The sequence below is a fragment of the Alexandromys fortis genome, unplaced genomic scaffold, assembly GCF_014885135.2.
Source record: "Alexandromys fortis isolate MF-2015 unplaced genomic scaffold, M_Fortis_MF-2015_v1.1 scaffold_84, whole genome shotgun sequence".
Lineage (NCBI taxonomy): Eukaryota > Metazoa > Chordata > Mammalia > Rodentia > Cricetidae > Alexandromys > Alexandromys fortis.
In genome coordinates, this window is record NW_026068017.1 from 6608052 (window position 1) to 6629954 (window position 21903).

Consider the following 21903-nt stretch of genomic DNA (forward strand, 5'->3'; position numbering starts at 1 on the left):
ATAAAATTCTACAAGTAACTGATTAAAGAACACAAAAATTCAGCCAGGAATTTCCGAGATTACTCTGCCTTGGGCCTCCTTCAGTGGTTGTTCCATCTCAGTGTTTCAAGCCACTGAGGCCGAAGATGTCTCAGGTTCTTGATTTTCTCTTTTATAGTGATAGGCTCAGTGCATATTTAGTCTTACTGGTCCACCAGGAAAAGGGACAGAGCAGATCTGGTCCTAAGCATCTGGAAAACCATCCTTCTCGCAATGTCTTCCTAACACCGTAGGGCTTGTTGACCAAGGAAATGGGAGGTTATGTCTGGCTGAAGTGCTGTTGCTAAACTCACTCCCCACAGTGGCTACAACTTCTTTCTGGACTCATCACCAGTGGCATAAAGAGACTCCATACTAATGCAAGAGTTGGGGAGGATGCCCTGCACTGCCTTCCAGGGTAGTTCAAATCGAGCAGATACAAGTATGTATATTTGTTGAGTTAAATCTTGAGGGTTAGGAAAGGAGGGATGACTTATTATCTTGACTTCTTCTTTATTCGCTTTTTAAGACAGGGTCTCTCTATAGACCCTGTCCTGGAACTCACTATGTAGGCCTACTGGTCTTAAGCTCACAGAGATGTGCCTGCCTCTGCCTCTCAAGTGCTGATTATTTTAACTTATAAGATGGTCTTAAGCACTTGGGGTTTTTTGTTTTGTTTTGTTGTTTGTTTTGTTTGAGACAGGGATTCTCTGTAGTTTGGCACCTGTCCTGGAACTCACTCTGTAGACCAGGCTGCTCTCAAATTCACAGTGCCTCTCGAGGGCTGGGATTAAAGGAGTGCCCCACCATCCCCCAGTAGACCAGGCTGGTCTTGAATTCACAGAGGTTCTCTTGACTCTGCCTCCCGAGGGCTGGGATTAAAGGTGTGCCCCACCATCCCCCAGCTAGCACTTGGATTTCTTATTTCTATCCTGGCAGATTTTATTGTTGTTTTGTTTACTTTCTTTGCTTTCTTGTGTTGTGCTAAGGACTAACCCCAGAATTTTGAGCAGATGGCAAAAATGCTGTATCAGTGAACTGTGTCTCTAATCCTTTTTCACTTTTTATTGAGACAAACTCTTACTCAGTTGCTGAGGCTGACTTTGAACTTATTTTATAGCCTAAACAGGCCCTGACTTGGGATCCTCCTGACTTGGCCTCTGGAGTAGCTGGCATTAAAGGCCTGTACAGGTAGGCTCAGCTCAGAATTATGTCTTTAAGGCTGACAAGGCAGCTAAAGACAAAGAGGTAAAATATTTGAGTGAGATTTAGGGATGCAGCTTTAAACTGTTTGCTTAAAAGTTGTTCAATTTTGTGATGTTACTGAATCTTCCCTTTCCCCTGTGTAATGTGGAAGAAATTGTAGCTTTCCTTCTCAACACAATATTGAAAGGTAAGCAAGATACTAACAAAATAAAGCCATTATTGTCCCCCCCCCCCAAGATTTTTTTCCTCAAGTAAAGTCCCATGTTGTAAGTGATAGTCTCAGGAAGGCCAGACAGGGCCCAAGAGCATGATCATGTGACGGGTTCACCTCAGACCACTCACCGATTGAACCTGGAGTTGCAGGTCATTTTTCTCTTTGAGGAGAGTGACCATCTTTTCCTCCAGCTCCTTCCTCTTTGCCTCTGACTTGGCGAGCTCCTCTTTGGTTTTCTCAAACTCCTCCTTCATGTTGGCCATCTCCTTCTCGGTCTCCGCGCTCTTCAGCAGGGGTTTGATCTTGAAGAAGAGCTTCATCCAGGGCCAGTGCTTCACATTCATGAAGGCGCGGACATTGTACTGGATGCAGAAGATGGACTCTCTGGAATATGGGAGAAGGTGGTGTAATTGATCCATTGGCAGCAATGTGATCGAAATTTCTTGCAGACAACAGGCTTTTCCTGTACCGACACTTGTGCATTCTCACAATCAGAGTTAGTCCGTAGTCCTCAGTGTCAGCTACTTTGCTAATATGAGCGTGATTCATAAGGAGCAATTGAGTGTGCTCAGTCCCTGGTGATCTGCCAAAGACAGCCTGAGTCTGGAGGGCACAGACTGTACTGTCTGAGAGACCCCTGCTGCAGAGAGAGCTCACACATAGGAGAGTAGTGACTAGGAGGGCATGGCCATTGTAATTGAATTGTGCTGTCCTGCTGCTGCCGTACAGCTACGAGCTGCCAGCCGAGGATTTGCCTCCTTTCAAGTTCAGCCACTCTTCAAATCTTCCCTCTTTCCATCACCTCTGGGATAGTCGCACTTCCCTTCTTAGTGTCTCCAGATAACATACTGGCTTTTCTAAATTCTTAGGCCTGTCAGTTCAGTAAGTTCGTTAACATCGGAAGGCAATTTTTTTTTTGCAATGATTAAGCTCCAAAATTGTTCCATTTAAATAAAAAGTTGAAGTAGTAATATTGGGACAGGATTTCAAAATGGTAGCAATGGGTCGGCAAGGTTTGGCTGGTTTATAGGAACATGTAGGCATTTTTTTTTTTTTTTTTTGGTTTTTCGAGAGAGGGTTTCTCTGTGGTTTTGGAGCCTGTCCTGGAACTAGCTCTTGTAGACCAGGCTGGTCTCGAACTCACAGAGATCCGCCTGCCTCTGCCTCCCGAGTGCTGGGATTAAAGGAGTGCGCCACCACCGCCTGGCCTTACATGTAGGCATCTTTAAGTTGATTAGCATGCAGGTTTTATTTCTATTAGCTCAGTTTCTAGGAATTCTGACTCTGAGAAGGCAGATACCATGGCACAAGCTATGATAAAGATCTAATGCTAACCAAAAAAATACAACTGAACAAAATGAGCAAAATGTGGGCATGGCTAGTAGCTAGAGCAATGTGCAAAAATATTGTGTAAATAAATTGTTTGAAGTTAATTTGGAAAAGAAGAAACGAACTTGTGACTAGGTAGATATAAATGATGGACAAGGTCTGCACAGACAAGAGAATAGGAGGTGAGCACAAGAGTTGTCTAGCATGACCGGGAAAGGGTGTGTGGTTAGACATGGGAGATATGATAGAACATCTTTGCTATGGTATTATATCATGAAAGACATAATAGAATAGAAGGTCCTGACAGCCAAGCCAAGCAGCTTGGATTTGGCGTGGGATCCCACGGGGAGCTGGGAACAGAGACAAGGGTGATGAAAACTGCTTGCTGCAGAGTGTTTTTGTGTGTGAGCTGGATGGGGAGTGGGCCAGGAGAGAAGTTCTGGGAAGCGGAGCCTAAAGGGCGAACCTAAAGTTGACATGTTATAGGGGTGAAAGCTCATGCTAATTGAAGAATGAAAGGCTCAGTGCATGGGGAAGGCTGATGGAGAGTCCCCAGGGACCCCTATGATCCCACTGCTGCTCCTAGCTGTTACCTCCTCAGCAGCATCTTCTGATACTCGACTCTCATTAGGTATCCCCTACAGACCGCTTGCGTTCTTGTTATTATCTGGGCCAGCTTTTCGTCTCTCATTTCTTCCAGGAGACCCAGGAGGCCAGCTTTGAAGAAAACCTGGGGAAGCAGAAAGTCACGAGTCATCCCCGCACTTCAGCAGGCACAGGAAGGGCTGCGGGTCCATGGGGTCAGGAGTACAGGAGTCGCGGCCATACCTTGGTATGTCCAAATTTATACTGGGTGTGGTCGATATCAATAGAGCCCAGGAGCTTCTCCGAGGCCTTCTTGCTGTCGATGAACTGTCCCTCTGGTATGGCACTTGCGTTTAAAACTTTGTATCTGTTGCATCAAACACAGAAGGAATGGTCAGAAAGGGGCTATCGCTTGCCCAGTGGCCACCAGAAAAAAAAATTTATCGGTTTAAATCCCAAAACAAAAATGTAAGTAGAGATCTAATGGTTATCGAAGATCAGGTAGTGACCCAGCCTATTACTCTATCCTCTATCACAGGACTGAATTGTTTGACTTTTCATTTGTATAACGATGCTAAGTAGGAGACACAAACTGTAATAAGCAAAGCACAGCAACTCGGACGATAAATACTCATAGCCTTCAGCATCTTCCAGCCAAGGGGACCGACCTCTGTTTGAAGTCCCCATACAGGATCCTGCTGGGGAAGCCCTTCCGGCAGATGCGGATGCCTTCCAGCACACCGTTACACCTCAGCTGGTGCAGGACCAGTTCGTGCTCCATGGCCCCTGCAAAAAGAGAAAGGAGTTAAGTCCCGGATGCTGAACTTTCAGACGGAGCCTAGTTTGTTATCAGTGTTCCGTGTCTTACCGGGGGTTTTAGTTTCATTGGGGATGATGCACCGCACAAAGTGAGGGTGTGTGCTTCTCAGGTTGGTCATCAGTTTGTTTAAGTTTTCCTAGAAAGTGAGACAGAAGGGTCTTGAGAAAGTTGTGTTTTGAGTTTCTTTTTTTCTCTTGGCGGGGGAGGTAAAAATTACCCAGCACACTCTTGGCTACTGGACATTGGCGTATGAGGCTTTAGTTGCTATGTATTTGGAAGGCTTCAGTATTTAAGCTGCTAAACAGCCAGAAAGTCAAAGTATTGGAAATAAATGCGGATTACCAAGGTATCCATTGTAACACCTAGGTCCAGATAGCAAAGCCAGTCACCTCCATACACAGACAGAATTCTCAGCCAGCACCAGAAAACAAAGACTGCAGGCTCCCTAGGGAGTCAGCTGATGCTGTGCCCTTCTATGTCTCCCTGGGCCTCATCTGAAAATGGTGAAGATGATCTCTGTGGCCTTTTTTGTTTTCAAGCACTCATGATGTTCACCTTAGCTAGCAATTCTCAGTGAAAACTTGGGTTAGCAGTCATGCCAACCTGTGCTCTTCCTTCCTTCCTTCCTTCCTTCCTTCCTTCCTTCCTTCCTTCCTTTTTTAAAATCATTCACAGTGTCTTCTAATTTCTTGTTTTGTTGTTTGGAGAGTGTAGACATGTGAGGCGGTATAATTTTGTGTGGGTGGATCTTGGGTGCCTGAAAACATTTTCTATCTAAGGTACACGGGGGAGGGGTTATTCTGAAAATGAAGTAATTGATTATGACAGAGAATGTTTCACTTATCCATAGAGAACACACAGTCTCTCACTTACGCTTTTTTCGCATCCAAGTCACTAGAAAATCAAAACAAACAACCTGGATAGCTAAGCCCAAAAAGACCTTTACAGACAAGTTGACAAAGCAACCATCTGTCTCGCTGGATAATACAGATCAGAGTGAAATGGAAAAAGAATAGGAACAAATTTCCTCGGTAGGTCACACCTGCATTTTAGTTAGTAGCAATGAGGCATGAAAATCCTCACAGGCAGTCCCCAGAGTAGACATCTTACATGCTCCTCTCAAGAAGAGCCTTGCTGCAAAAGAATTATAACTGCATTATGGAAATGTTCATGGATGTAATGAAAAAGTGACACTATTTTGTAAATAGAAGTTTTATTCTTTTGTAGTTAACCATCCATTCAGGTCACTAGACTTGGTTTCAGGGGGCTTTCATCTTTTCTAAAGATGTCCAATCCATCTCAGGGTAAAAGGTGTTTTGGTGAGAGAATCTTCTAAAGAATGTATCTCTTGTTCATTTTCAAAGGAAATTTGAACCCTGGCAAGGTGGCACATGAGTCTGAGGTAACAAGTTCACAAGTTCAAGGTCAGCCTGGCCTACGTGGGACGATCCTATCCCAAAGAAAACAATGGGAAACTCAAGAACATCCTCAAATGATGCTGTCAATGAGACAGGAATGCAGCCATCACAGGGATAACATTGAGGGTCAGAAGTGCTTCCTTTAAAAGCATCCTCATTATTGGCATTTAACGTGTGTGTGTGTGTGTGTGTGTGTGTGTGTGTGTGTGTGTGTGTGTGTTGTGCCCAAGAAATCCTAAGGACATGTGGACATTCTCAAATGCTTCAGATAATCGTAATAAGGAATAAAGAATAAAGCACCCATCCCTACCCAAGTATGGCTTTAGATCTATCCTGATGAGAGTGAATATCTAAAGTGATTCCCATCACCATGCCATTCCCTCCTGATTTATTCTAAATCCTATACTTACAATCCACAGAAACTGAATATATTTTTCCAGTTTAAATTTATACTTTACCCTGAAGAGAGCTGACACAGTTTGGAAAGAAGAACCCTTCTTCTTAGCCCCTTTTTTTGCACCAGCATCTGAGATGAAAAGAAACCCATCAATAGAATAGACTCCCAGAGGCCAGAGCAGTGTAGGAACATTATAGGGGAATAGTTTGATTAGATGAGGGACATAGAAAGTACCTGCTTCAGCGCTGGCATAGGTGGAGAAGAGGCCGGCCAGAGTTTTCATGGCTGACTTCTGGTACAACCCCACCACGGTGTCGTTCAAAGGGTCCTTGTTCTTGTCCAACCAACCAGTGATGTTGTAGTCCACGGTACCCGCATAGTGAATGAGGGAGAAGTGGGCTTCAGCCTTGCCTTTGGCTGGCTTGGGCTTCTGGAAGTTGTTGGACTTGCCTAGGTGCTGGTCGTACAGCTTGTTCTTGAAGGAGGTGTCTGTTGCCTTGGGGAACATGCACTCCTCTTCCAGGATGGAGAAGATGCCCAGTGGCTGAATTCAGAAAAGGAGACCTATGTCAACCTCACTCTTCTCAATGGGTGCAGAATGGTGGCTGCCATTTGATTTATAAGCACCACCAATTAATTTTAAATGCAGAGTAAGTCAGGCTTCGTCCTCAAATGTCCCTTTGTTGTTCCTAGAATGACTTTCCCAATAAATCATCTCTCATTCAATCTGTAGCATTAGGGTCAGTTAAAAAAAATAGCTGGACACAAATCCCAAGGAATTTGTAGGTAATTTGTTAAATGCTTTTTATTATAATACTTCCCCCCTGTTAAATGAATAAATTTGTTGCCAGCATTTTATTTTACTTCAAAAAGGATGTACTGGAATTGGGAAACTAGCTCAGTGGGTAAGAGTGCTTGCTGTGTAAGAGCCCCCATAAAAGCTAGGCGTGGCCATGTGCCTATCTGTAGCCCCATTGCTGTAGGGCAAGTAGAAGGTCACCAGCCTAGTAGAGGCCTGGTCTCAAGAGAATGCAGCAGAATGTGATAAAATAAGATACCTAGCATCCTTCTCAGGTATCCACATGTGCACAGATGTACCTGCACGTGTTTGAGTGTGTACATACACATACACGCGCACACACACACACACACTTCTGTCTGAGAATAATATTTGACTCCATGCACAGTAAGAAAAAAACAGTATAAATAACCCAAATACTACTTAAGATATTTTAGATGTTTAGTCTCCCTAAATATAGATTATTAAGGAGTACAAGCAATTTGACCTCTTGGTTTCTGGTTTGCTGACTGTATTGTCTCTGCATCAGTTTTTATTTAGGAAAGCATTTATTACGGTGAATGACTTCCCGGACTATGATGGAGGCAGATGAAAGCTAGTGAGAGCTGTTCTAGTGAAGCCGAAGGTCACACATGGAGTGTTCACAGCTGCCTTTACACTGGATATGACTCAGGATTAGGACCCAATGGGGGAGGAGCTAAATGAAGCTAGCCCCTTCTTCATGTAGAAGTTGTGAAGAGGAAGTGATTTCTAAATAGTGTTCTTCCAGTTTGTTTGGATCTCAGGCGACAGTAATGCTTTGCAGGACATCTGAGAGTCATCCTCACAGACAGACCCTTCCATCAAAGCTACACAAACCTTCTCGATGAGCTCGATGCAGGCGGCCAGGTCCATCCCAAAGTCGATGAACTCCCACTCGATGCCTTCCTTCTTGTACTCCTCCTGCTCCAGCACGAACATGTGGTGGTTGAAGAACTGCTGCAGCTTCTCGTTGGTGAAGTTGATGCACAGCTGCTCCAGGCTGTTGAACTACACAGAGAAGTAGAGATTTCTAGGTTAAGTGCTTATTCATAGGAGCAAAATCTGTTAATGGTAATATTCCTTATGGGGAATAATCTGAACAGAATGATGAGGTTAAACTTAAGTATTTACGCTAATTGCTGTTGGTTCAACATTCCCAGGGATAAATACCTTTCTCATGAAGGCTGGACATTCTTTAGGTTCTCATATATCAATTATACTACAATTTTCCTTCCTTCCTTCCTTCCTTCCTTCCTTCCTTCCTTCCTTCCTTCCTTCCTTTCCTCTCCCTCCCTCCCTTCCTTCAATTCTTCCTTCTTTCAATTCTTCCTTCTACTCCCTCTCTTCTTCCCTTCTTTCCTGCCTTTCTTTTATCTTCCCTTCTTTTTTTGAGACAGAGTCTCACTAAGTAACTCTGGCTGTCCTTCAGTTCACTCTATAAACCTGGCTGACCTGGAACTCACAGAGATCTATTTGTTTCTGCCTCCCAAGTACTGAGATTGCAGGTGCGCACCAGCATGCCTGGAGAACCAACCTTCCACATTTTATTCATCATCTGTCTGTCTGTCTGTCTGTCTGTCTGCCTGCCTGCCTGCCTACCTAATATACTACAGTTCTAACAGAATCTACTTTCTTTTCACCTGTGAAAATGCAAAGACAAGAATGTATATCAAGGTACAAGCATGGCCCTGTGCTTTATGATTCTGATGCAGAAGAGAATGGGAAAGTGATTTATTAGAAAAGCTTGCTAGCAGAGGTAGAACGCTCTATTCTCAACTTCTAGGAGTGGTTGGCACTCTTATCTTTGTCTGTCATGTTATTAAAGAAACCTTATGTTAAGACATTTAGTTGATGTGTAAAATGGAATGGACGGTTTGGTTTCTTTTCTGTTGACATCAGGTAACCCCCTTGTCTGATCCATGGAAGCAGAGATCTGGTGCGGAATAGTAGTTGAAGATCTGAGGGTCTTTGCAACCATTTACTCTCTCTTTACCCAGGATAAAGCTGAAGCCTGGACTTGAAATAGTTTATATGATGTTAACCTGGAAGACAAGAGGCCAGCACCTATGGCTGGGCTCCTGCCTCTGAGCTTTCTCCCTTCCATGCCCAGGAATCAGTGTAAGATGCCAATTGCTGCAGACAGATTCTATCTTGGCTTTGTGTTACATGCCTGTGGAATCTTTAGCACATTTGATTTTCATTGTATATTCAATTTCTGTTGTAATAATAATAGTAACATTTACTTTTCTTCATTGAAGGTTTAACGAAGCAACATTTTGAAGTTCCTAGAATTATATCAAAAATATACTGACTTTTCAATAAATTTAGTTATTATTGTTATTATTTTTCTATTATCTCTTAGATATTTGGGGGGCAAACTCTTATACTAGGCTCAGTGTTGAAGCAAACAATATGAATAATATAAATGATTATCACTTAGTGCATCAAAATTCCAAATTGTGTCCCTCAGTTTTCATTAATGTGAAGATAACTTACATCAAAGATCTCAAAGCCAGCGATGTCCAAGACCCCGATGAAGTACTGCCTGGGCTGCTTGGTGTCCAGCTGCTGGTTGATGCGGGTGACCATCCACAGGAACATCTTCTCATAGATGGCTTTGGCCAGGGCGCCCACTGCATTGTACACCTTTGTAGATACAGTGATAATTGTTAGCATTATTAAGCCGTGCCATGTAGACCTCAGTGTGCTTCACAGAGGGCATGCATTTACCTGCTGCACCGTCTGGCCCTTGGTGACGTACTCATTGCCGACCTTGACCCTGGGGTAGCACAGGGCTTTGAGCAGGTCAGCAGAGTTCAGGTTCTGGAGATAGGCAGCCTTGTCAGCCACTGTGGTGACACAAACCAAGAAATGTTTAACATTTAACATTTATCCTCATCCCTTTGTCTTTCTCCCATTTAATTACTCTGCTACTTAGATTTAAAAAAACCTTAAATAATTTCAGATAAAATCAAATAAGATTCTTTGTTATGTATATTAAGGCACCTGGTTGCCATTGAGTGGTTGATCAGAGTGACTTGTTGCAAGTAGGATTTGAGAACATTTTCATTAACCACAAACATGTAAACAGTGCTTATTGTGACTCTGTGACATGGTCCCTCCCTGTAAGACTTCAGGTATTGCCGGAAGAGTGAGACAAACATACCATGACATTCACTGTTAAGGGAGGAAAAAGAGGCTGAGGACATGGACTCTTAGGCAGCTTTTACCTCTCTCCATTTAACCTGACTAGACCAAAGGTACTTACTTTTTTATCTGAAAAAGTGGGGGTTAATTAAACTGGGTGATCCTCTCTAAAAATATGCGTAATGCTATGTGTTGGTCTCGAAGGAAAAGTCGGGAGAAAACCGAGGGAGAAGGAAAAAAGGAGAGGTAGAAGAATGTCAGGCTAGGTTGGTTGGGGAAGGTTTGGGGGCAGGGGAATAACTGGGTGGTGGTTCCTGTGTACTGAACGCTTTTTCATATGTGGAGCACATGATTTTTCTTTGTCCGTTTCCTTTGTATCTTTCTTGCTTGCTGGCCTGGAGGGATTTACATGTAGACAGCACCTACATACATACAGATGTGCCTAGGAGCACCCTTTACCTCTCACTCTCTGCAAAGATTCTCTACTTCTAGCTCCTAGGCTTTCCTGGCTAATGCTAAAACAATATGTAAATCTGTTGTATATGCCTACCTCCCTTTGCCAAGACAAAGCAGAGATATTACTTCACCTCATTCTGTCTCCAGTTCCCCGGCCCTTGGTTGAGCTTCTATGTGGCCGTTGGGGTTAGGGATAGCTTATTTGAATCAGCAGTGATGATGAGGTGATGGAGAATGAGAAATGAGGTGGATGAGGAAGGCATGTGTATAAACAAATGTGCACTCGTCTTCGGAAATGCAGTCACAAGGAGACATGAGTTTAGGGTGGACGTCCAAGTGTTTCAATTCAAAAATTCTGCTATTCAAACCCAGTTAGATGGTCTTTGGGTACCTTCAGTGCCATCTGGCTCAGCTTGCTCCTCACGCTGCTTCTGCTTGAACTTCATGTTCCCATAATGCATCACGGCCCCTGTGAGTTTATAGATGGACACTTTCTCTTCGGATGAGAAACCCAGAATGTCAATGGCACTCTACCAGGAAAGATGAAAGGGCAGAGGTTAGGGTGGAAGACATTATTTATGAGAATTTATAATATACACGGAGACAAGCACACCTATGTAGAGTTTGCTGCTGCCATTTCCATACATAACTGGCTTTAAAAAATGTTTGTATATGTCATGACTTACATCTGTGGCCATCAACTCTTCTTGGTCATCAATGCTGGGCACTGTGATCTCCCCCTGACTGACAAAGGCGTAGTCATATGGGTTGGTGGTGATCAGGAGCATTTCTGGGTACACAGAATGAGGGGTATATGTTTTTTTTTTAATTTCTGCCTCCTTCCCACCTCCCATTTATGTTTTAACATGAGAAATTGATAATACAAACTTTAACTTCCATCCACAAATTTAAGTTCTCACCAATTAGTTCTGGCTTCTTATTGGACGTGATCTGGTAGAAAATGTGGTAGCTCCTCTCAGCTTTTAGCTGGAAAGTGACTCTAGACTTCTCCAGAAGATCTGGAAAGAAAGATATTGAACTAGAAAAAGATTTATTCTTTCGACATACTGTAAACTTTAATCTCCAAAACTGGAGATGCTACATTTGGCTCCAGTGAGGTTTCGTTATGATTCTCATTCTGCGGTTGCATATTAGAACTGAAACGTACATGACAGCTGGCATGCACCTTTCCGTGTAGGCACGGCCACTGAAGCACATCCCTGGGACAAGTTTTAAATGGGAATCCATGATCTCTGTGTGTTAGCTGACTTCTAGTGTTCCCGGATCACTTCACACCATCTGTGGTGAAAGTCTACCTTGGAAAGATATATTTACCAAATCATAGCCCACTCATAGGTAACCATGGGGGTAGAAATTAGAGTTGATCTTGAGGTTTGGAAGTTTTCTGAAAGATGAGAAGGTACCACCAGCCTGAGATTGAGGTACGGGGTACAGAGAGTGAACTGTGAGGGAGTCTGACAATAGCTCACAGACAACTCTGGTGGTAGACTCTTTGCATAGAAAGTGTTGCAGAATGCCCCTGCAACCAAATTGGCTTGCTTCCCCAGTTAGATTTTTTAACAGGCTGTTACTCACATGTTTCAATATCTGCTGATGCCAGTTTCCCGGTGGTACCAAAGTGGATTCTAATAAATTTGCCCTGGAAAAGATAACGATGTTTTTAGTACTAAACATTGAAGCACACAGAGGTAAGCACCTGAAATATTTTGATATGATGACCATAGCAAGTAAAGATAGAAAGGGTCGGTCCCTTTGTGACCAAGAAACTTACGAAGCGAGAAGAGTTATCATTCCTCACAGTCTTGGCATTCCCAAAGGCCTCCAGAAGGGGATTGGCGCTGATGATCTGATCTTCCAGAGTCCCCTGCAAGGGAAAGATCAATCCTTGTATCTGGAGATCCAGACTTCTAGGCACCCCAGCAGAGTCTGGATCCTTGTTCTAGCTACCAAACCCACCTGCATTTTGCCAGGCTCTTCCTTCTTCTTCTCCCCAGTGACTGCAATGGTGGCAAAGTACTGGATGACACGCTTCGTGTTCACAGTCTTCCCGGCCCCAGATTCTCCACTGTCAAACACAAGGGAATGGAGATCAGAACTGTGGCACATGCCTGCGATGGTTGAGACAGACACTGCCTACCAGAAAGAAGAAGAAAGTCACGTACGTGATCAGGATGGACTGATTCTCACGATCTGTGGAGGGAATAAAGACCACCAGTCAAAACAAAACAAAGTGAAAAGCTATGCGTATTCAACATAAAGCAATGAAGTCAGGTGAACCCAGACTTGATCCCTTCAAAGATGGCTCCTGTGACTTCAACTTTGGGTGTATCAGAGTAAAATTCATGAAAACGAGAGGCAAGGAATCATCTATTTCTTTTTTCCCATTTTATTATTTTTTTGGTAAAACACATATAACATGAAATCTACCACCTTTTCATTTTTGCATGTGTCTGTGTGTAGAAGCGCGTGTGTACATATGTAAGTGTGTGTGCACCTGTGTGTGTGTATACACACAGGGTCCCTACACTGATGTGAGGAGCCTTCCTTGATCATCCTGCACTTCATCCACTGAGGCAGGATATCTCAGTTAGACCTAAACCTCACAGGTACAGCTAGTCTAGCTAGCCGGCTTGTTTGGGGGATCCCCACCCGCGAATCCCCAACACTGTGATTACAAACAGGCCCGGGTCCAGGCTGCATTTGCTTGGGTGCTAGGGATCCATAATCTGTTCCTCAGACTTATGCGGCAAGCACTCTCGTCATGGAGCTGTGAAGCCGGTTAGATTCACACCATCTTAAGTATGTAGTTGTGTGGTATTACGTTCCCTCTGCAGCCATCAGTCCCTTCCACTTCCAGACCTCTTTTCATCTTGTAGAACCCGCCCTCTGTAGCCATTGCATAGTGGGTCCCCTGTTTGTCCCAGTCCTCAGGAGCTGGCAACCCCTCCTCAGCTCTCTGTTGACAAATGTGACTACTCACAAGCCCTCATGCAAGCAGAATCACACAGGGTTTGTCTTGGTGGCTTTTTCACCTAACACATCCTCAGGGTGTGTCTGTGTTGTGGCACTGTTGGAACTGACTCTTTTAAAAAAGAATAGTAATATTCCATTGTATGACTATCCCACCTTTGGCTTAACTGCCTCTCTGCTGGCGGGTGTGTGGGTGCCTTGCATATTTTCGCTGTTGTAAACGATGCTGCCGTGACTATGGCCTACAAAGTGATCTCCGAGTGCCTGCTTCAGGTCTTCTGGCTATCTTCCTAGAAGTGGGGACCATGGATCAGACCCCCATTATAGTTCAGTTGCTTGAGAACCACGTCACTGTGTTCTGTAGCAATTGTGCCATTTTACACCCCACAACAGGGGCGGCCTCCTCATTTCTCCACCTCCTTTCTCATACCTCCTATTTTCTTTTCTTAAATCACAGCTACCTAAATGTGTGTGAGGGTTATACTTTATTACTATTTTTAAATGATGTTATTAGACAATGTAAATGCACTTGAGAACAGAGCCTATGATAATGAGACCCTGGGGTGGTCCATCTTATAGAGGAACAGTCATTAGTATTCGGCCAGTCTCATATCCTCTCCATGTTATTCCAACCTCACTGGATTAGTCTAAAGAAACCCCAGGCACCGGGTAATTTTTGCTGTGAGGAATATGAGTCACGGGACTGTGAGGTCATTAGGAACATCAGACGCTGCTTATGTGACGTCTTTTGCTTACTAGACTTGAAGGCTGAGACTCAGAGCGGAGGAAATGGCTTTTTAAATATGAATTGCAGACCTAGATAAGGCTGCAGATAACCAGGCCTTTTGGCTTCCGGGAGACATTTGCTCAATGTCTTGTTCTCTGTCCAGCCCTTGATGTCACTCATTTGACTTCTGGTGATGCCAAATAAGAAATGGTCTGAAGTGATACATGTTTGCTTTTATTTATTTTTATTTTCCTTTTAATATTATAGATATTTATCTATTATGTAGTAATAACATATTTGTATCACTTTTCCAGTCCATTAGCTCTGCAATTCTGTATTGATAGAGTGTGGATTTTTGAGAATTCTAAGTTTAAAAGTATTTCCAGAGAAAATCAATACAAGTCTAGATATTATTTAGATGTATTTACAAACTTAGACTTTAAAATATCTTAGGCTTCTATTCAAGAGAATAGGTATGGAATTTGATTAATAAAAGGTGTTTTCCCCTAGTATGAATAAAATCATGGACAATCAGATGCACCTAGTGGGAGAACAGACAAGAAAACAATCTCCTGGTCTTCCAGGCGATGTTCAAATAACATTAAGCAGGCCAGTGCCATGCTTCTGCATCATTTTGTATGAAAAGCATGTTTGGAAGCCTGGGTAACTAACTTTAGATTTAGGGTGGCCCCAAAGCCTGGAGAGTCCTTTGAAGGGGTTGGCATACATCGCAACACTGAAAATTGAAGCCTCTGACAGGAGCCTGTCCTGGGTAACTTTGCGGGAGGTGGCTAGTTTCTGTGGACCACCAGAATTCTGCTTCTGGGCACGGAATCCTGGGGAAAGTTCCAGTTTGCCACGGGGGTCCCTGGTGTGTCACGTTCTCCTCTTTCCCATTTTAAAAGACAATTTACAAACAAATGTGGCAAAAGTAACAGGAAAAAAAAATGTCCCCCGGCCACCAAAAACTCCACAGAAGAACAGGAAGTGGGGGCGGGGGGAATTAAGGCTATATCCAGAGGCAGCACATTTGGTGAGGGAAGACAAAAGTTTTCAGAGCTGTTCTGGGGCCCATCATGAGTATGCTTTGGTAAGGTGGGACTCACGGACTCTGATAGGAGAACGTTTCCACACAGATGGGAGAAATTCTATAGGTCCATCTGTATCCACATCCCACCTCCAATTCCCTCACTCAGTCCCCAAGGTTGGCAACATCCATAGAAGAATTCAGAGTTCTCTGGATATGGCTGAGAGCTCTTTCCTTGGAATACTTGAGGAGGTAATCCTCCCCCCCCCCAGATCTATTTGTACTTTTGTATCCAAACCAGAAAAAAAAAAGAGAGAGAGAGAGAGGTAACTAATGTGTTTTCAGAGACCTGCTCTTGGCTTCCTCTGAGCTTGTGTTTGCTAGCCCTGTTGGCTTGGGCAGGTCAGTGAATTCCGGAGTGTCACTGTTCCCATCCTAAAGTGGAGATGACTGCCAGAAAGAGTCAATGTCATGGCTGTGTTGTTCTTTGGAAATGGCAAGTCCCATGGGGCAGCAGTGTCTTATAATAAGACTGGGGTGAGTTCTGTTTGTCCGTCCCAATTGTGTATGCACAATTCCTATAAACAGACGCCTCACTCACCCGTCAGCATGAACTGGTAGGCGTTGTCAGAGATGGAGAAGATGTGGGGAGGGGCCTCCTGGCGCTTTTTGCCTCGGTAGGCCGCCACCACCTCGGGGTTGTACACCGGCAGCCACTTGTAGGGGTTGACGGTGACACAGAAGAGGCCAGAGTAGGTCTGGGAAAGAAATGAGAAAATTCAATATAGTGCCTCTGGCTTTGTTTTAAAGAGAAATAAATGATCTTAACAAGGGATCTCACGTAGATCATCCAGGCTGCATAACGCTCTTTGAGGTTGTACAGCACTCCGGGCTCATGCAGGTGGGTCATCATAGCCATGTCCTCGATCTTGTCATATTTGGGCGGATTCATCGGGAAGACTTGATCCTCCTTGACGGTGAGAGTCTGGCAAGAAAGCAGGCCAGTTTGAGATAGAGTTTACGTCTGCTTGTTTGATTTGGTTATAAAACTGCAATGGAATATACTTTCCATTACATAATTATTCGGTGCCTTTTAAAGCCATGAACATATTAGTTTTCAGGTCCGATGCCAAGAAAGACGGTTTCTTGTGATAATATAGGAGTTGCTACTTTTTGTGAGCGTATTTTAATTGTACAAATTCAGAAGGTTTAGCATGCTTGCTTTTCATACCCTCATGCAGCCTGGGTTGATGGAATCCGCCCATCCCTGCATGATCCAGCTACCATTACTTCCCGGGTTGTATAGCCAGAGGAAATGAAATCAGTACACAGTAGAGAGGCGCCAAGACCCCTGGTGACTGCAGCGCTACCCACATTCTAAACATTTTTTTCTTTCCCTTTTACACTCATTTTATCAGGCCAAGCATTTTTAATTTTTTTCATCCCACTCATTACAAGAAACTTTTTAAAATGTATCAATATTTTATGGAACGAAGTAGGTAACTCAGGAATTTTTGTGACAGAAGGGGGTGGTTTTATTTTTTTCAGACTTGGAGATTTAGACCTGGAAGTAGGGGACTGAAGGGAGATGGTAGAGGCCATAATGGGCTGATTCCCGAGGGAGCTTGGGAAGGGGGAGATCCTGTAGGCTGAATTCCTTTAGCTCCCAGATCTTAGGACCACACACTAGGAGGAGGGTCCCAGGGTGGCTGTGGGCTCAGGCAGCCCTAGCAAGGGAGACCTCGACTCCGGATTGAGCCAGAAAAATGAGGTCAGAGCATTCTCACTTACTGCTCCACTTTCCGTCTTGACGGTCACTTTCCCTCCTTCCCTGCTTTGTATGGTGCTTTTCACGTAGGATTCCTTGGGCTCCGCCACAAAGACAGATGTTTTCGCATCAAAAGGCTTGTTCTGGGCCTCAATCCGCTCCTTCTCCGATTTTCGAAGGTAGGGAGCAGCTTCGCCAAAAATAGCCATCTCGGCATCCGAACCCCCACTCATGGCTGCTATTAATTCAGCCGAGGTATCTGCCTTGAGGAACAAGGGGGAGAGAGAAATAAAAAGCAGAGGTCAAACGGATGGGTGAGGATTTGAAGTGCTGTCTTCCGCACAGGCTGAGACCCTCTCTTCAGTTTGGCATCTTGTCCCACACTCTAACATGAAGTGAAGGGCTAGTTAGGAGTGCAAAGGCAATGTGAGGACCCAGTTTTAGGACTTGGCAGGTAGCCTTTCCAGAATCTTGACTCCCAGGAGTAGGTACCTACATCTTCAATTGCCACAGAAACCTCTCCCCCTGCTTTTCCCCTCTGGACTATAACGATCTCTGCGGTTAAAGCTGTTGAGGGATTGTTTTACAGCAACTGTCTTGCTTAATCCCCTTGTCTCCTGCAGAATGTCTGCATCTGCCGCAAGCCAGGACAGCCACCTAGTTAGGAAGGAAGCCTTACTTTGTGCAAATGGAAGACCGTATTTTCACAGCTAACAGAGACACTTTCTGATCTTTTAGATGATCACTGTTGCTCAAAACCAAATCATAGTTTTCCTTTTGTTGGCGTTTGCTGTTAGATCTCTCGATGGACTGTTAGGACTTCCTACCCAACTCCTGTTCTGGGTTTTCATCCTGCAGCTTGGGAGCAGGAGACTTAGCACTGCCCTGTCCCCCAAATCTCTTTAGACAGGAGAGATTTCAGCTTTCAGTTTAACTGATTTAATCACAGAGACGTGAGTGCTTCTGAATGGGGACTTTTCTTCCCATGAAAATGCCATGGGGTTCTTTTCTTTCTACCATTAAGAGTTTGCTGCATGCACAACAGCTATTGATTTAGGATCGACCGGCAAGCCTCTTCTGCAGAGGACTTTAAACTGGTGGACTTTTTGCTTTACTATCAGGTAGTAACTTCTTTAGGACACAGCAGAATGGCTCCTAACTGCGCGTGGCATTTAGCACTCCGAGGCTGGGATACCTGCCGCTTAAAGAAAAGAAAAACAGTGTATTTTTCTTTCCTCACAAAAATTAAGTGAATTCTTAAAAATAAGTCAGATATGGTTTCAGTGAGATGTTTGTTTCCAGTTTGAAGTAAGGCTCCCTGGAGTGTTAAGACGCTGTCTATAAAGTGCATGCGTGTTGGATGCTTTGCAGTTGAGGCCTTGGCACACAAGAGTTTATTGCCACTGGGCAATTACAGCTGCTAACTCACTGTCAAAACTCAGCCTGTTCCAAATGCCCCTTTAACTTTGGGCTTCAGTGAGGCTAAGTGGTCTCTGAGAATAGGACCTCATGGAGAAATGATTTCCAACACGTGTAACCAGTCACCCCAAAATGCGTTCTGCTCTAAGAACATGGAAACGGTACATAATTAAGAACTATTCACAGTTCCCTTAGGTCAAATCCCCTCTGTCATCAAGAAATGAAGAAATTCAAGTCTTACCTCAAAGGTTTTGGATGAAAATGCAAAATCTCAGCTATCCCACACTGTAAAACATAAAGTTTCCTGTTAGCAATGCTCAGAGATCCTGGCCATCTAGTACAGAATAAGAAGGTTCCCCTGCCCTAAAACTTCAAGCTTAGGAGGAATTGGTTCATGCTCAAACAGCCCCAGCAGGGTCCTTGCTGTTTGCCCCAGGGTCCTTAGTGTCACCAGTCTCTCATCACTTACCTCTGGGCTCTTGGCGGAGATAGGGCGTGAGGGGCAGCCTCGCTTATATAGGAAGTGAAGTGCTGATGCTGCAGCTACCTCCCCTCTGTCAGGACAAAGCATTTGGCAACAGGAACCCTCGGCGTAGTTTGTAGTGACATTTGGCATGTTCGGATATAATTAGAAGTATTCATATCATTCAGAGTATGTGAACCAATCTCCTATAAATAATTTGACAAGGACCACTCTGCCCTCTGAGAATGCTTCCTAGTGTCCTGGGAAGGGGATCTTTGACAGGGGCTGGTGGGACTCCTCAGAAGTTAGTTCTTAAGAGCTATATTCAATCTGGCAAACTGTCATGCATGCCCGTCCTGTGCTGCCAAATGATCAGATGCCCAGCAACGCACTTTCCTTATTTGTTTTCCCAGGAGCCCCCACACAGCATTCCCTTGGGTTTGCGCCAGGGCTCATCCTTGGAGGCAGACGAGGGCAGCAGAGCCAAATTGAGAAGAGCCTTTATGCTGAGTCTCCATCATTGGGTCAATGCCCACCCAGCCAGCATGCAAGGGGATTATTATTAGAAGTTAGTGTGTTCGTCGTAGGGGAAAATATAGGCAAGGAACGAGAAAATACATCAAGACTCCAGGCTGCAGAGATAAGATAGGGGATGTACGTGGGGTCTTGCTCTATGTATACTTCTGTTTTACAGCCTGCCTTAACATTAATGTCGCTGATTTTCATGCGATCAGTATAATTCACACCCTTGTTCTTTAAAGGAAGGATTTTAGGGCAATGCCTTTAAAATTAAAATCTTTCTTTTTGAAGTCACTTGTATTGAGATATGATTTATATACGGTCTAGCTTATTCTTTATCGGTGATAATTAAGATTTTTTAAACTTCACAGTGGAATTCACTTCCTTTGTCCTGTTTATGCACATATCCACCTAACCACAGTTTGCATTGCAGCTAAAGTTCCAAGAGCTTTGCTAAGTGTGTGCAATTCCATAGCCTAGTATATTTTAATGATATAAAATCAGCATCTTATAGACCAGGCTAAATTTCCCTTTCGATAGTTTTCTTCTTTCAATACTAGTTTGCTTTGTAATAACTCAGACTTTTTAGGGGTACATTTTCTTATGTATTCCTGGGGAAAAAATAAACTGGTAAAATTGGCCTAAGAAAATAGGCTCATAGAAAATGGACACTATAAATTTTTAAAATGAACTTTAGGTAACATCATAGTTTATATATTTGCCAGCTTACTTTTTTGTGATCTTGGTTCGTTTCTCTCACTACTACATAAACAATATGCAAACGTTTTATAATATGCAAAAGGATGTTATTCTAATGAGCCCACTGTATTTCTGATAGGCAGTCCATGGTCCACCTCTCTTCATTTGCAGTATTGTCCGTCCCCTGATTGCTAGATTATTTTGATGTTACTTTCTATAAAATCTGAGTAGGATTCCATATGCTTGAGATGCAGTTTGAATTTTCAAGGTGTGGACAATTTCTTGTGGTCTAATAATGGTCTTAACCCTGCTGCCGCATCTCCAACTTCTAGAATGCAGATCTTCTACAAGACCTAAATTTTCAGGCAAAGTCACAAAAAGATTTCCTTTACGTCTTTGCTCTTCTGTATATATTGTAAAAGAATTCCTAAAACTTAGGGATGCAGGCTCATACGTATATTATTTTATGTTTTCAAACTAATGATCTTAAGAAAATCTTAATTTTGAAGCCTGAACGTGTGTGTGTGTGTGTGTGTGTGTGTGTGTGTGTGTGATTCCATACTTTCTCCCATATTCCCAGGCAAATAGCACAGTCTTTGGTGCCTATTCGGACAATTTTTCTTCTTTATTTCAATGTCATTTTGGTGACTTTTAGGCTCTATATATGAGCTTTAGAATCAGTTTTTAGACCTGAAAAATCCTGTTGGATTTCAATTTGGATTAAGCTGATTTAGTAGGTTCCCCGGGCAAGAATTGATAGAGTAGTGAGCTGGTCCTTCCCCGAGTGTAATGTATTTTCTGTTGACTCCAAGTGTTTACATCTCTCCTCTAGTTCTTTTCCAGGTTTTAGCTATTTTTGCTGTTTTTTGTTGTTGTTGCTGAATAGTTATTTTTTTTCCTAGGTCACTTTATGCTTGTTGATTACTAACATGTATCAGACATGTTTACATCCTTGGAAATAGCGTTTTTGTCTATGGGAGAAGTTTGCCCAACTAAAGTATGTGTTTCAGAACCCTTTGCACACAAGGCAGGCAGGTGACACTGTCTGAGGTAACAAGATGCCAACAAGTTGTGTGAGGCTTCCAGAATGGCTTATTATAAAAAGGGCAGACTTCATATAGTACCACTATCTGGGGGGCCAACTTCCAGCAGCAGCACAGGGCTTTGAGAGGAATTCATGGAGTCATCCGTAAACTAGGCTTTTCTATCTGAGGGGGCTTTAGGAGAAGAAACACTCACACACTCTTTCCATGGCTTCCTTCTTTATTCTTTGTTCTCACGTGTTCTTTCTCTGTTTTTCCTACTGTATACTTTTTTCCTACAGCTAATATATCCACAAAAAGTTTTCCAGGCAACATAGGAATTGCAATGTGGTTACAGTCTATTTTTCAAGTGAATGATTACAATGAATTAAAAAAAAATCACCAGTAAAAATGAGCCTGCTTTCCATATCCTTCACATGGTTAAACATTTTGCATACTATAGGTGAAAAACAAATTATCACAAGAACCCACATAAATTCATACCCAAGTGGGAAAACAAGGTGTTCTTGTCAGGCCGTTTACTGGCAGGCTGCATTTTACAGTTACAAAGAAAAGGCCAATTACTTTTTTACTTTCTTGAAAAGTAATCTTATAAGGAGTCTTATAAGGAACCACAAACCTAAACATTTATATATGAAAAAGAATCCAGTCAGCTATACTTTAAATCTTTAAGGTCATACCTACTCATCAATAGTTTTTATATCAGGAGATTGAGGGCAGAAATGTGTATAAGGAATTAATCATCACCTTTGGTCATCAACCAATCCTAGCAAGAAAGGTACATCAGCCAACGATAATTGGGCTGCTTTGTTCTTGTTCTCTGACCTTACCGGATTC

General features: G+C 43.3%; 1 protein-coding gene and 1 long non-coding RNA gene across 2 annotated transcripts in view; one reads left to right on the plus strand and one right to left on the minus strand.

Moving 5' to 3' along the window:
- The window catches only part of LOC126513902 (myosin-8), a 29832-nt gene extending 12676 nt beyond the window's left edge, over positions 1-17156 (minus strand). Inside the window, exons 1-20 of the mRNA XM_050162484.1 lie at positions 16947-17156; positions 15997-16140; positions 15757-15913; positions 12594-12621; positions 12388-12496; positions 12203-12295; positions 12007-12070; positions 11331-11429; positions 11097-11200; positions 10802-10940; positions 9538-9656; positions 9304-9453; positions 7645-7815; positions 6222-6531; positions 6049-6116; positions 4221-4308; positions 4021-4138; positions 3596-3719; positions 3361-3497; positions 1567-1822 (exon numbers count right to left, since the gene is read on the minus strand). Coding sequence (XP_050018441.1) covers positions 1567-1822; positions 3361-3497; positions 3596-3719; positions 4021-4138; positions 4221-4308; positions 6049-6116; positions 6222-6531; positions 7645-7815; positions 9304-9453; positions 9538-9656; positions 10802-10940; positions 11097-11200; positions 11331-11429; positions 12007-12070; positions 12203-12295; positions 12388-12496; positions 12594-12621; positions 15757-15913; positions 15997-16140; positions 16947-17156 — 2688 coding nt within the window. The remainder of the gene's footprint in view (positions 1-1566; positions 1823-3360; positions 3498-3595; positions 3720-4020; positions 4139-4220; positions 4309-6048; positions 6117-6221; positions 6532-7644; positions 7816-9303; positions 9454-9537; positions 9657-10801; positions 10941-11096; positions 11201-11330; positions 11430-12006; positions 12071-12202; positions 12296-12387; positions 12497-12593; positions 12622-15756; positions 15914-15996; positions 16141-16946) is intronic.
- LOC126513904 (uncharacterized) overlaps positions 5549-21903 on the plus strand; it is a 77281-nt gene continuing 60926 nt past the window's right edge. Inside the window, exons 1-2 of the long non-coding RNA XR_007595465.1 lie at positions 5549-5716; positions 7316-7674. This is a non-coding gene — a long non-coding RNA (uncharacterized lncRNA). The remainder of the gene's footprint in view (positions 5717-7315; positions 7675-21903) is intronic.